The sequence below is a fragment of the Macaca mulatta genome, chromosome X (assembly GCF_049350105.2).
Source record: "Macaca mulatta isolate MMU2019108-1 chromosome X, T2T-MMU8v2.0, whole genome shotgun sequence".
Lineage (NCBI taxonomy): Eukaryota > Metazoa > Chordata > Mammalia > Primates > Cercopithecidae > Macaca > Macaca mulatta.
Window position 1 is genome coordinate 125,190,774 of NC_133426.1, and position 12,959 is coordinate 125,203,732.

The 12,959-nt window shown below is 42.9% G+C and overlaps 1 protein-coding gene and 1 long non-coding RNA gene across 7 annotated transcripts in view; one reads left to right on the forward strand and one right to left on the reverse strand.

Moving 5' to 3' along the window:
- Positions 1-204: 204 nt before the first annotated feature.
- On the reverse strand, positions 205-1,970 carry LOC114675089 (uncharacterized). Its single transcript, XR_003726189.2, has 2 exons — positions 1,600-1,970; positions 205-1,253 (listed from the first exon to the last, which is right to left on the reverse strand). It is a non-coding gene; the product is annotated as an uncharacterized LOC114675089 (long non-coding RNA).
- A 119-nt stretch (positions 1,971-2,089) lies between these two features.
- Positions 2,090-12,959, forward strand: part of IL13RA1 (interleukin 13 receptor subunit alpha 1) — a 65,402-nt gene continuing 54,532 nt past the window's right edge. For all 6 annotated transcript variants that reach the window (XR_013413173.1, XM_077989512.1, XM_015128077.3 and 3 more), the window contains exon 1: positions 2,090-2,202. Coding sequence is in view for 5 of the 6 variants with exons in the window: in XM_077989512.1 (XP_077845638.1) it covers positions 2,121-2,202 (82 nt within the window). In the remaining variant the exon portion in view is untranslated. The remainder of the gene's footprint in view (positions 2,203-12,959) is intronic.

Genomic DNA, 12,959 nt, shown 5'->3' on the forward strand with positions numbered 1-12,959 from the left:
GCTCCTGTTCCAACTAAAGACTCCTTAAAAGGCAGATGACATAACCATTTTGGAAACGTTATTATAAACTTATCGTATAATGTTTATAGCAAACGTCGACAAGTGTATATGTTTGTGGTGGTGGGGGAGGAAAGGTCTTGGGTTACACAGTGGCTGACCTATCTGTGGGAGGGATTTAGAAATAATGACACTATCTCTCAGTTCTACAGGCCTTGATACTTTACAAACTGTTTTCATAAACATTATTTTGTTCAATAACATATGCAAGCCAGGATTTATTATTATTTTTTTTGAGAACAGGGTCTCACTGTTACAAACCTAGGCTGGTTTTGAACTCCTGGGCTCAGGTGATCCTTCCACCTCAGCCTCCAGAGTAGCTCGGATTACAGGTGCATGCCACCATGCCTGCATTCTGGAATTTATTCTGAACCATTAGCCACAAGAATCAACATCCTGAGATTCAGCACAGTAAGGCCCTCCTCCTGGAAGCTTCCCTTGCTCCTTCCCTCCCAAAAGGCACCCTTTTTGTATCCCACAATTCCTTGTTCTTTCCCTTATCACAGCCCCTCAAACTGACTGCAGCTTTCTGTTAGCAGAGCTTGCTTTTGATGAGTGTCTTCTACAGTTCCTGGAACGATTTCATAAATATTTATTGAATTTGAGGGCCTTTATTTCAAGAGTGGAACCTTTGTTTTGAATAGGTTAAACATCCCTGTGCCCTTTGGGTGGGGTCCACACTAGGTATATTATCAGCATTTTTATTGGTATACTTTTTGTAACTGTTTTCAGGTATATGCATTGGCTTAATTCGGCCAAAATACACCTCATTATGGTTCTCATCATCCATCTAGACATGACTCTTTTTTGGGAGAATGTGATAGAATAATGTCCCCCTCCCATGATTCCATATCCTGATCCCCAACACCTGTGAATATGTTACCTCACATAGCAAAAATGACTTTTCAGTTATGATTAAATCAAGGATTTTGAGATGGGGAGATTATTATGAATTATCTGGTCGACCTAATCTAATCACAAGGGTCTTTATAAGGGAAAAGGGGAAGTAAGAGGGTCAGAGTCAGATACGACAAGGGAAGCAGAGGTCTGAGTGGTTCCGCAACAAGCCAAGGAACGTGGGTAGCCTCTAGAAGCTGGAAAAGTCGAAGACACAGATTCTCCCCTAGAATGTCCCGAAGGAATACAGCTCTGCCCACACCTTGATTTCAGCTCAGTGTCACTTCTGACCTCCAGAACTGTAATAAAATAAAACTAAATTTGTGGTCATTTGTGACAGCAGCAGCAGGAAATTCCTAAGGACTCTTGTTTTCCTTCCTCCTAGCCTCACTGACCCTCATAGGCGCCCAAGTATCAATGTGTATTCTTCTGACTCACCTCCCAACCCCTTGAAAAATATGTAGAAAGCTGGTCGTGTGCTTTAAAAAACGCACGTATGGTACCCTCCCTCATGTTTGGAATGTTCCTTTTAAAATCAACAATATGTATTGCCAGCTTTCAAATATGCCCTTTGTCCTTTTCACAAAGCACAGTGCTGCCAGGGTCCCCAAGTCCACCCAGTGAAGTAGGGCTGGTATTACTAACCCTGGAGTCAGCGCTAGCAAACAAAGGCTCATAGGTCAAGGGCTGGAAGCCACGTTTCCAGATTCCCAGGCCAAGGCTGTTTTCCGCAGATGACTCGGTCCTGGTGTCCGGCAGGGCACAGCCCCTAGCGCTTCCGAGGCCCGGCAAGTGTGCAGGCAGCGGCGACGCCGGCTCCGCCGCGCGGAGGGAGGGGGCCCGGGTAGCGCCCGGACTGGGCGGCGACGTGGTGGAGGAAGTTTTGTTCGGTCAGAGACCGGACCCGGGAGCTGCGGGTGAGCCAGGTGTCGAGCCTTGGGAGCCCTAGGAGCCATAGGAGCTGCCAGAGCCGCCGGCGCACCGCCCCGCCTTGTCCTGCTGCTCTCGCCAGCTCAGGTTACCTGAGGCCGGTGGGCGGGGCGGCCCTTCCCGTCTGCGCCGGCCCCCAGCCTCCAGGGCGGCGGAGCCGGGAAGTGGAAGAGGGAGCGAAGGAGGCGGGGACTGCCGAGGCTCCAGCCCCGCCGGGCTCCGAGGCGAGAGGCTGCATGGAGCGGCCGGCGCGGCTCTGCGGGCTGTGGGCGCTGCTGCTCTGCGCCGGCGGCGGGGGCGGGGGCGCCGCGCCCACGGGTGAGTGCGACCCTCTGGGCCCGAGGGCTGAGGGCGGTGAGGGTCACGAATGAAAGGCCCGGGAGGTCACCGCCGGGCGGAGGGCCGAAGCTGGGGTGGGTGCTGGGGGCTGCCCTCGCGAGGCCCCGCGCTTGGCGGCTGCGGCTTCCCGCGCGGGGTCTCTGGGGCCCTGTACTGGGGCCGGTTCGAGGTGGGACCTGGGAGCTGCGGGGTTTTCCCGAACTCCGGGTGTGGCGGAGGTGGCGGCACCGAAGTAGCAGGACGGCGACTTGTCGTCGCACTTCCCTTGGGCCGTCGGGAAGAGCCAAGGAGGCTGGCGTCCAGGCTTGCAGGGGCGGGGGGCCCGAAACATGCCCGCGGGGTCAGAGGGCCGCGGGTCAGCGCCCGGAATGTCGTCTGTGAGTCCCGGAGGAAATGAGGAGCCAGAGCAGGCGGGGACCACGACCGAAGTCCAGGCGAGCTGAGAACGCGCTGGGGCTCTTTACCGGAGGCCGCGCCAATCCCCACTGTCTAAGGGTGGCTCTTGCGGGTGGAAGTTGAAGGGAACCTCTAAACATCTCAGTCCTTGTTGAAAAAGGACCTGACGATCATGACCTCCTCTGGCGTGGAAGAAATCCTTTGGGAAACCCAGAACAGCATCCCGGCAGATGATCCCCCCACCAGATGCTCCCCCTGCCCCACTCTCTTTAATAAACCTTATATTTTAGAGTAATTGTAGATTTATGGAAAAGTTGCAAAGATAGTTCAGAGAGTTCCTGTGTATCCCTCACCCTGTTTGGTAACTTCTAATCAACCTGACAGTTGTGAAAATTTGGGAGTTAATGACTTCCTTAGGAGCAGCTCCTGGAAGGAATGGCCTTCTGTATGTTTCTGGTGACAGTGAAAGCCCCAAACTGTATAGGTTTTATTATCACATTGACACAAACACCTACATATGCTTAGTGTGTTTTTACCAATGTGCTTTGAAATCCAACTTGAAATGTTGATTAGGAAACCTTGATGCCCTCTATGGATTCAGTCAATAAAATACATGCTGCCAGGCAGTGTTTTAGAGGCTGAGGATGCAGCAGTGAGCAAAACAGATCAGGTCCCTGCCCTCAGACATATGGGGGGGTGGGGGTAAATATGATATGTCGGAGGGTGCTAAGTAGAGAAAAACACAGCAGCTGGGAAGGGATTTGCCATTGTAAAAAGGGTGGATCGAGAAGAAAACATGTTGCTGAAAGGTGGCATTTGAGTAGAGACCTGAGGGAGACTTGAAGCTTGTCAGTCAATAATTATTCAGGTGTCTGCCTTATTTAGTACTGAGCCAGGCTCTTTAGGTTGACTTAGAACCTGAGAGTGTATAGCAAAATTCTTGCCCCACAAGGGCCTCTAGTTCAGTTGGGGACACCTGATTTCCATAATCATACGGGGACATTGCAGTCCAGAGAAGGGAAGGGACTTGTCTAAAGTTACCCATCTCATTAGTCTCCTGATTTTCACAGTGCCACTCCAGCACCCTCCCTCCTACAGACTCACTCCCACACACACCTGAAACAACAGCTGGCCATCTAGACAATAGTGGCAACTCCCAACTTCATCAGTTTTGTCACAATGGTTTGTTGTTGTTGTTGTTGTTGTTTTTTAATTTATTTATTATTATTATACTTTAAGTTGTAGGGTACATGTGCATAACGTGCAGGTTTGTTACATATGTATACTTGTGCCATGTTGCTGTGCTGCACCCATCAACTCGTCATTTACATCAGGTATAATGGTTTGTTGTTAACTTGCTTCTTTAGAAAACAGTAACTTCTCTCCCCGTTAAAAGTATTGATAGAATTGCATTGAGATATGGTGGGAAAAAATTAGATGTTTCCAGTGAGACTTGAGTTTTAGTGGTTCTGGGCTGGTCCTTTCCTCTCTGTTGTGCTGCAGTTAGTTTTCTCATCTGTGAAATGAGGAGGTTGAACTGCATAACTTCTAAGAGCTCCTCCAGCTCTAATCCTCAGAGTGTTTATAAAAGTGATTAGATTACTAGCTTAGTTTAACCTGTCCCACTCAATGGCCCACACTGTGGCATGTCTTAATTATATGTATATGGCATGTATGCCCAGCAGTTTTCTAACTGCTTTACTTGTACCATTTCATTTAATCTTTACCAATAATATAACCTGTAGGTGCTGCTATTAGTCCCATTTTGCACACGAAAAAGTTGAGGCACAGTGCGACCAAGACCCTTGCCCAAATTCTCATAGCTGGCAAAGTGGAAGAGCTAGGTTTCCAACCCTGGCAGCCTGATTCCAGAGGCCACGCCCTTAACCACTGTACTCTGTGCTTCTGCCCAGCAGAAAAGACACGAGTCTTTAGCTGAACACCTCCCAGGGTAGCAGGGCAGGACTGCTTGGGACCCACGAAAGTATGTGCAAGCCATTTGTTAAGAAGCTAATGATACTATATTAGGCCAGGTGCAGTGGCTCATGCCTGTAATCCCAGCACTTTAGGAGACTGAGGTGGGTGGATCACTTGAGGCCAGGAGTTTGAGCATGGCCAACATGGCAAAACCCTGTCTCTACTAAAAATACAAAAATTAGCCGAGTGTGGGATTACATCCCTGTAATCCCAGCTACTCAGGAGGCCGAAGCATGAGACTCATTTGATCCTGGGAGGCAGAGGTTGCAGTGGGCGAAGATCAGGCCACTGCACTCCAGCCTGGGCGACAGAGCAAGACTGTCTCAAAACAAAAAAAAGAAGCGAATGACAGTACATTGGAGACTGGCTTTATAGTGGCTGGGCTGTGTGGTCCAAACAACTAGTACTATAGGCATTCAAAAGAGAAAAAGCTGAAGGTTGGTAGTTTTATGGAAGAGGTAAAACTTGAGCTAAATCTTCTGGATGAGTGGGTGGAGAATTTATTCCGGGTGGGGGGAATAGCAGGAGCAGAGACCCAGAAACGAGGGTAAGGTGCTCCTTTGTGGTCAGGAAGGAGCCTGGCTTGGCAGGAGAGTGCATTGGTAAAGTCAATCCAGGCAGAATAGCTTGATTTGCCCTTGAAAGCTCTGAGTCCGGAACAGCATGAGGAAAATAACACAGGAGGAGGAAGCAAGCAGGGAGACGACTGGGTAGGGGAGCCCCTGGAGTGTGAAGCTACACAGGAATCTATGGTTGCAGGTCTCCACTAGAAAAATGTGCTGTGAACCCTTCCTGTCCAGGACCATGACTTACTGGTATCTTCCCACCTGGTGGGGCACAACAGAGTATATTTGCATGATTGGGGTAACTAAGAAAGATGTTGCAAGAAAAAAAACGAACAGGAGTTGATGCCTGAGTGGATGTAAGGGAAGGAGATAGATGACTCATATATGACTCTTGTGATTTCCTTAACTTTTCCCGAAATGTGCATGCCTCTGCCAGCTGCTGTGATTGGACAGGCGAGAGCAAAAGCTATAAGCTAAGCAAAATGCCTTCTTATTAAACAGTAGATTGTGTTAACTCTTAATTTAAATAGGATGTTGTGCTACATGACTGTACAGACTTGGGATTTGAGGTTTAGATACAGACATACTTGGGTCCTTTCCTACTCCCTTTTCTGAAGTCAGTGGTGCAATCCCCAAGAAATCGTTGAAATTCGGTGCCTAAGGGAAGCTTATCAGGTAGAAGGGATACTTGTTCTGTCTCAAAGGCCAGGGACATATATAAATTCAACAGAAAACCAAAGCAACCCTGGCCAGGCGCAGTGGCTCACGCCTGTAATCCCAGCACTTTGGGAGGCCGAGGTGGGTGGATCACTTGAGGTCAGGAGTTCGAAACCAGCCTGGCCAACATGGCGAAACCCTATCTCTACTAAAAATACAAAAATTAGCCAGGCATGGTGGTGCGCACCTGTAATCCCAGCTACTCGGGAGGCTGAGGTGGGAGAATCGCTTGAACCCAGGAGGCAGAGTTTGCAGTGATCTGAGATCACACCAGCGCACTCCAGCCTGGGTGACAGAGCGAGACTCCGTCTCAAAAAAAAAAAAAAAAAAAAAAAAAAGAAAGCAACCCTTTAGAATTGTTTTGTCTTAAAGAAATAAAGCAGATAGCTAACACATAGCACTTACTGCCTGTGGGCGCTGTTCTAAGCACATTGGTTGTATTAACTCATTTAATCCTCATAATAACCCTTTGCAAGAGGTTACTATTATTATCCTCATATTAGAGATAAGAAAAGTGAGAGGTTAAGTAATTTGCCTGCTGGCAAGTAGTAGAGGTGGGATATAAACTCAGGCAGTCAGGCTCCAGAGTCTGTGCTCTTAAACAGTACACTATGTTGAAGTTATCCACGAAGAGCTGTTAGAGACCTTTACGAGTAGTATAATCATCACTTATTCGTGTATATATCTAGGCATGTTGTACACACACACAGCTCACATGTATTTGTATATATTTAAACATTTGGAGATTATATTTAAAGTTTCAGTGCCTGTATTTTTTTCAATTTTTTGCTATAAAATACACATAACATAAAATTTACCATCTTAACCATTTTTAAGTATACAGTTCAGTGTTACTAAATACATTCATAATGCTGTGCAACCATCACCACCATCCATCCCCATAACTCTTTTTATCTTGCAAAACTGAAACTCTGCACCCATTAAACAACTACTCCCCATTTTCCCCTGCGCCTAACCCCTGGCAACCACCATTCTACTTTCTGTCTCTATGATTTTGACTACTCTAAGTATCTCATATGAATGTAATGATATACTATTTGTCTTTTTTGTGACTGGCTTATTTCTGTTAGCATAATGCCCTCATGGTTCATGTTGTATCATATGTCAGAATTTTTCCTTTTTAAAAGCTGAGTAATATTCCATTGTATGCATATACCACATTTTGCTTATCCATTTATCTGTCGATGGACACGTAGGTTGCTTCCATGTTTCAGCGATTTCACAATACTGTTATGAACTCAGGTGTAGAATATCTTTTTGAGACCCTGTTTTCACTTCTTTGGGTATATACCCAGACATGGAATTACTGTATCATATGGTAATTCTATCTTTAACTTTTTTGAGGAACCACCATACTGTTGTCCATAGTGAAATTTTACATTTCCACCAACTGTGCACTGGGGTTCGAATTTTTCCATATCCTTGCCAACATTTATTTTCTATTTTTTGATAGTAGCCATTCTAATGGGGGTGAGGTGAAATCTCATTGTGGTTTTGGTTTGCATTTTCCTAAATATTAGTGATGATGAACACCTTCATGTGCTTATTGGCTATTTGCATATCTTTGTTGGTGAAAAATCTGTTTAAGCCTTTGCCTATTTTTGAATTGAGTTTTTTTTTATTGTTGAGTTTTAGGACTCCTCTCTATATTCTGGATATTAATCCCTTATTAGATATATGATTTTCACATATTTTTCCATGCTGTGAGTCATTTTTTTTTCTGTGAATATTTTGATGCACACATTTAATTTTTTCCATGAAATCCGATTCATCAATTTTTAATTTTGTTACCTACATTGTTGGTGTCATATCCAAGAAATTGTCACTGAATCCAATGGTGTGAAGCTTTTGTCTTATGTTTTCTTCTAAAAGTTTTATAGTTTTAGTCTTACAATTTAGGTCTCTGATCCATTTTGAGTTTATTTTTTTACTTGGTATTAAGTAAGGGTCCAATTTCATTCTTTTTCATATGGATATCCAGTTTTCCCAGCATCATTTGTTGAAAAGATTGTCCGCATTGAGTGGTCTTGGCACTCTTGTCAAAAATCATTTGACCATACATGTGATGGTTTATTTCTGGACTGTCTATTCTATTACATTGATTAGTATGTCTATCTTTATGCCAGTACACACCGTTTTGATTATTGCAGCTTTGTATTACGTTCTGAAATCAGGAAGTCTAAGTCCTACAGCTTTGTTTTTCTATTGCAAGACTGTTTGGCTATTCAGAGTTCCTTGAGGTTTCATAAGAATTTTAGGATGGATTTTTCTATTTCTGCAAAACTATGCCGTTAAGATTTTGATATGCATTGAATTGAATCCATGTATCACTTTGGATAGTATTGACATCTTAACAATATTAAGTGTTCTAATACATGAACATGGGATGTGTTTCCATATCATCTACAAACAGAGATAATTTTACACCTTATTTTAACTGGATGTCTTTTATCTCTTTTTCTTGCCTAATTGCTCTGGATGGAATTTCGAGTACTATGTTGAATAGGAGTGGTGAAAGTGGGCATCTTTGTTTCATTCCTGACCCTAAAGGAAAAGCTTTCAGTCTTTCACCATTAAGGGTGATGTTTGCTGTGGGTTTTTCATATATAACTTTTAAGTCAATTTCCTTATACTTCTAGTTTGTTGAGTGTTTTTATCATGAGAGGTAAATTTTGTCTAATGCTTTTTCTGTATCAATTGAGAAGATCAGGTAGTTTTTTTCCCCTTTATTCTGTTAATGTGGTATATTACATTGATCGAGTTTTGTATGTTAAAACATCTTTGTATTCCCGGAATAAATCCCACTTGGTCATGGTCTATAATCCTTTTGATATGCCCCTATATTCACTTTACTGCTATTTTGTTGAGAATTTGTACATCAGTGTTCATAAGGCATATAGGTCTATAGTTTTCTTTTCTTGTAGCATCTTTGGCTTTGGTATCAGGTAATGCTGGCCTCATAGAATGAGTTAGGAAGTTTGAGAAGATTTGGTATTAGTTCTTTAGATGTTTGGTAGAATTTTATCTGTGAAGCCATCAGGTCTAGGGCTTTTCTTTGTTGGGAGATTTTTTATTACTGATTCAATCTCCTTACTACTTATAGGTCTATTGAGATTTCCTATTTCTTTGTGATTTAGTATTGGTGGTTTTGTCTTTCTGGAAATGTGTCTGTTTCATCTAGGCTGTCCAATTTGTTAGTGTACCGTTGTTCGTGGTACTCTCTTATAATCCTTTATATTTCTCTAGAGTCAATAGTAATGATTCTAGAGAAATACTCATTTTCATTTTTGATTTTAGTAATTTCAGTCTTCTTTCTTATTAGTCCATCTAGCTAAAGGTTTGTCCATTTTGTTGATCTTTTCAAGAAACTTTTAGTTTCATTGATTTTCTCTATTTTTCTATTCCCTTTTTCTTTTATCTCTGGTCTAATCTTCATTATTTCCTTCCTCATGATAGTTAAAGATTAGTTTGTTCTTTTTCTAGTTACGTAAGTGGTAAAGTTAAGGTTGCTGATTTGAGATCTTTCTTGTTTCTAAATATAAGTGTTTATAGCTAAAAATTTTTCTAATAGTACTGCTTTCACTGCATCATCTAAATTTTAAATGTTTATATTTACGCCTTTCATCAAATTTGGGAAGTTATCATCCATTCTTCTTTCTTTCTTTTTCTTTTTCTTCTTCTTTTTTTTTTTTTTAATTTTGAGACAGAGTCTCACTCTGTCACCCAGGCTGGAGTGCAGTGGTGTGATCTCAGCTCACTGCAACCTCTGCCTCCCGGGTTCAAGCAATTCTCCTGCCTCAGCCACCCAAGTAGCTGGGATTACAGATGTGCACCACCACACTCAGCTAATTTTTGTATTCTTAGTAGAACTGGGGTATTGCCATGTAGGCTAGGCTGGTTTTGAACTCCTGGACCCAGGCGATCTGCCTGCCTTGGCCTCCCCAAGTGCTGGGATGAGCCACCACACCTGGCTCATTATTTTTTCAAATATTCTTTCTTTCCTTTTCTCTTTCTTCTCCTGGAACCACCATAATGCGTACACTGGTCTGCTGATAGTATACCACAGGTCTCTTAGACTCTGTTCACTTTTCTTCAATCTTTTTTTCTTTCTGTTCCTCGGACTCAATAATTTTTATTGCCCTAATTTCAAGTTTATTGATTCTTTCTTCTGCCTGCTCAAATCTACCTTTGATTCTTTTTAGTGAATTTTTCATTTCAGTTGTTGTGCTTTTCTGCTCCAGAGTTTCTTTTCGGTCTCTTTTTAGGTTTTCTGTCTCTTTATTGGTATTTTCATTTTGCTTACATATCATTTTCTTGACTCTCTCCACATCTTCCTTTAGTTCTGTGAACATCTGAAGATATTTGTTTCAGAATCTTTCTTTAATGTATTTGCCATCAGATCTTTTTCAGGGACAGGTTTGGTGTCGTTTAACTTTTTTTCTTTGAATGGGCCATAGTTTCCTGGTTTGTTTGTTTGTGTGTTTGTTTTTTTGTCTGCCTTGTGATTTTTTGTTAAAAACTGGACATTTAAATCTGGTTTCTCTGGAAACCAGATTCCCCCCTTCCCCCAGGATTTGCTGTTTTTTGTTATTGTTTTATGTATTGTTTTTATTTTTTTGATTATTGTAGGCTGTGTGTTGAGCATCAACCTGAAGTGTAAACTTAGTCTTCTCAGGTTTTTTTCTGGGCTTTCCCTGAGCATGTGTGGTCACTTTCTATTTTTCTCTGTATATGTAGTTTTGTTTCATTTTGTTTTGTTTTGTTTTGTTTCTGAGAGACTTAGTCTCGCTCTGTTGCCCAGGCTAGAGTGCAGTGGTGTGATCATAGCTCACTGTAACCTCGAATCCCTGGGCTCAAGTGATCCTCCCACTTCAGTCTCCTGAGGAGCTGGAACTACAGATTCATGCCACCACACCTAGCTAATTTAAACAAACAAACCAAAAAATTGTTTTGGTAGAGATGGGATCTTGCAGTGTTGCCAGGGCTGGTCTTTGACTGCTGGCCTCAAGTAATCCTCCTGCCTTGGCCTACCAAAGTGCTGGAATTATAGGCGTGAGTCACCATGCCCAGCCTCTGTCGTCATTTTAGAATTTCTAATCTTTAATGCCTGGCTCCCAAAAGTGGAAAAGGAGAAAAATGAGGTGACAAGGGAAGAGCGCCATTCTTTTACATCTTCTGGAAATCACTTTAGCTAGATAGGGAGGGCTTGCAACAATGGGGATAGGTGCAACCACAATGGCTGCCAGCCTCTTTGTCTGTACCTCTGTGATCAGAAGCAGCAATCAGTAATCAGAATACAAATCCCTGATATTTGGAGGACAGAGTACTTTTGCCCACAGAGCCCACAAGCTGTGGGCAGAGGGCTCCAGGAACATGTGCACAGCTGCCTGCCGTCGGGTTGGGGATGAAGGATGGGCAGCTACTACTGTGTAAAAGCTGACATTGATTGAAATTTATTGCAATTTGTTGTTCAAGCGTTTCCTTGGAGATTGCAAGCCTTCAATATAAGTGTTTCCTAATATAACTCTGCAGTCTTCCAAAATTGTTACATCAAACAGATTCTGCCACTACCATTGTTATCTAGGTGAGGAGACAGATGTCTGGTACTTCCTACTCTTGCCATATTCCCAGAATCCATGTGTGTGTGTGTTTAAAGTGTAGGAAGTAGAAAAATCAAAAGATATGGAGGGAACCGGAAGAGAAAAAGAAAAGGATAGCAGATAGCTCCAAGAAGCCCAAAATGCAAACTAGTTAGAAGATCTGACCAAAGGACACTTCAAAACAGATGGGAAAATATTAATCCCATTTAAAAGGTTGAATATAGGGCAGGCTATTGTTTTATTTCAAAACTGAGGTTAAAGTAGGTTTTAAAAGGTTTTAAATTACCTTGAAAATTGGAGTACAATTGAAATGAACCACAAATAGGTATATTTTTATTATCAGGGCTTTAATATTTGTGTGGGAGTGGGAGGTAGGCGGGTAGGGAGAGCACTGGAAGTGCTAAACTAGGTATGTTGGATGTGTGTCTGGGAACTGCAGAATAAGGCAGATAATCCTACCGTAAATAGTAGTCTCCAGTAGGAACAATGTTTTTATTAGAGGCTCTCTACCTGACAAATGATTTGTCTTCAAAAATATCATTGATATGGTGTTAGAAAGGCCAAAATGGAAAGTCATACATGCTTTTAATCACTTAACATCCTAACTATAGCTCTGTTGCCTGAGCCATTGGTGCTTCCTGGTACTAGCTCAGTTTTAATGCAGTGCAATAGGAATTCTTTGCTTCCACAAGGCCTTATCCTGCTGTGGGCTGCTCCTTCTCACAGTTGGACCTTGGGAAAAGCTATTGATAGTAGAGTTAGAAGAGGGAATGATTTTTTTTAATTTCAAATTTTATTATAGATTAGAGAGTACATGTGCAGATTTGCTACATGGGTAAACTGCATGATGCTGAGACTTGGGGTCCCAACTATCTGATCACTCAGGCTGTAACCATAGTACCCAACAGGTGGTTCTTTGGCCCCCAAACCCACCTCCCTCCCTCCCCTGTCTAGTGATCCCCAGTGTCTGTTGTTTCCATCTTTATGATCATGTGTATTCAGTGTTTAACACCCATTTATAAGTGAGAACATGCGGTATTTGGTTTTCTATTCTTGCATTAAATCACTTAGGATAAAGGCCTCCAGCTCCATCCATGTTGCTGCAAAGGGCATGGTTTCATTCTTTTTGTGGCTGCATAGTATTCCATGATGTATATGTGCCACATTATCTTTATCCAATCCACTGTTGGTGGGCCCTTAGGTTAATTCCGTGTCCTTGCTTTTGTGAATAGTGCCGCAGTGAACATACAGGTGCATGTGTCTTTATGATAGAATGAGTTATTTTCCTTTGGGTATATATCAGCTAATGGAATTGTTGGGCTGAATGGTAGTTCCATTTTAAGTCCTTTTTTTTTTTTTTGAGACAGAGTCTTGCTCTGTTGCTCAGGCTGGCATGCAGTGGTGCGATCTTGGCTCACTGCAACCTCCACCTCCTGGGTTCAAGTGATTCTTATGCCAC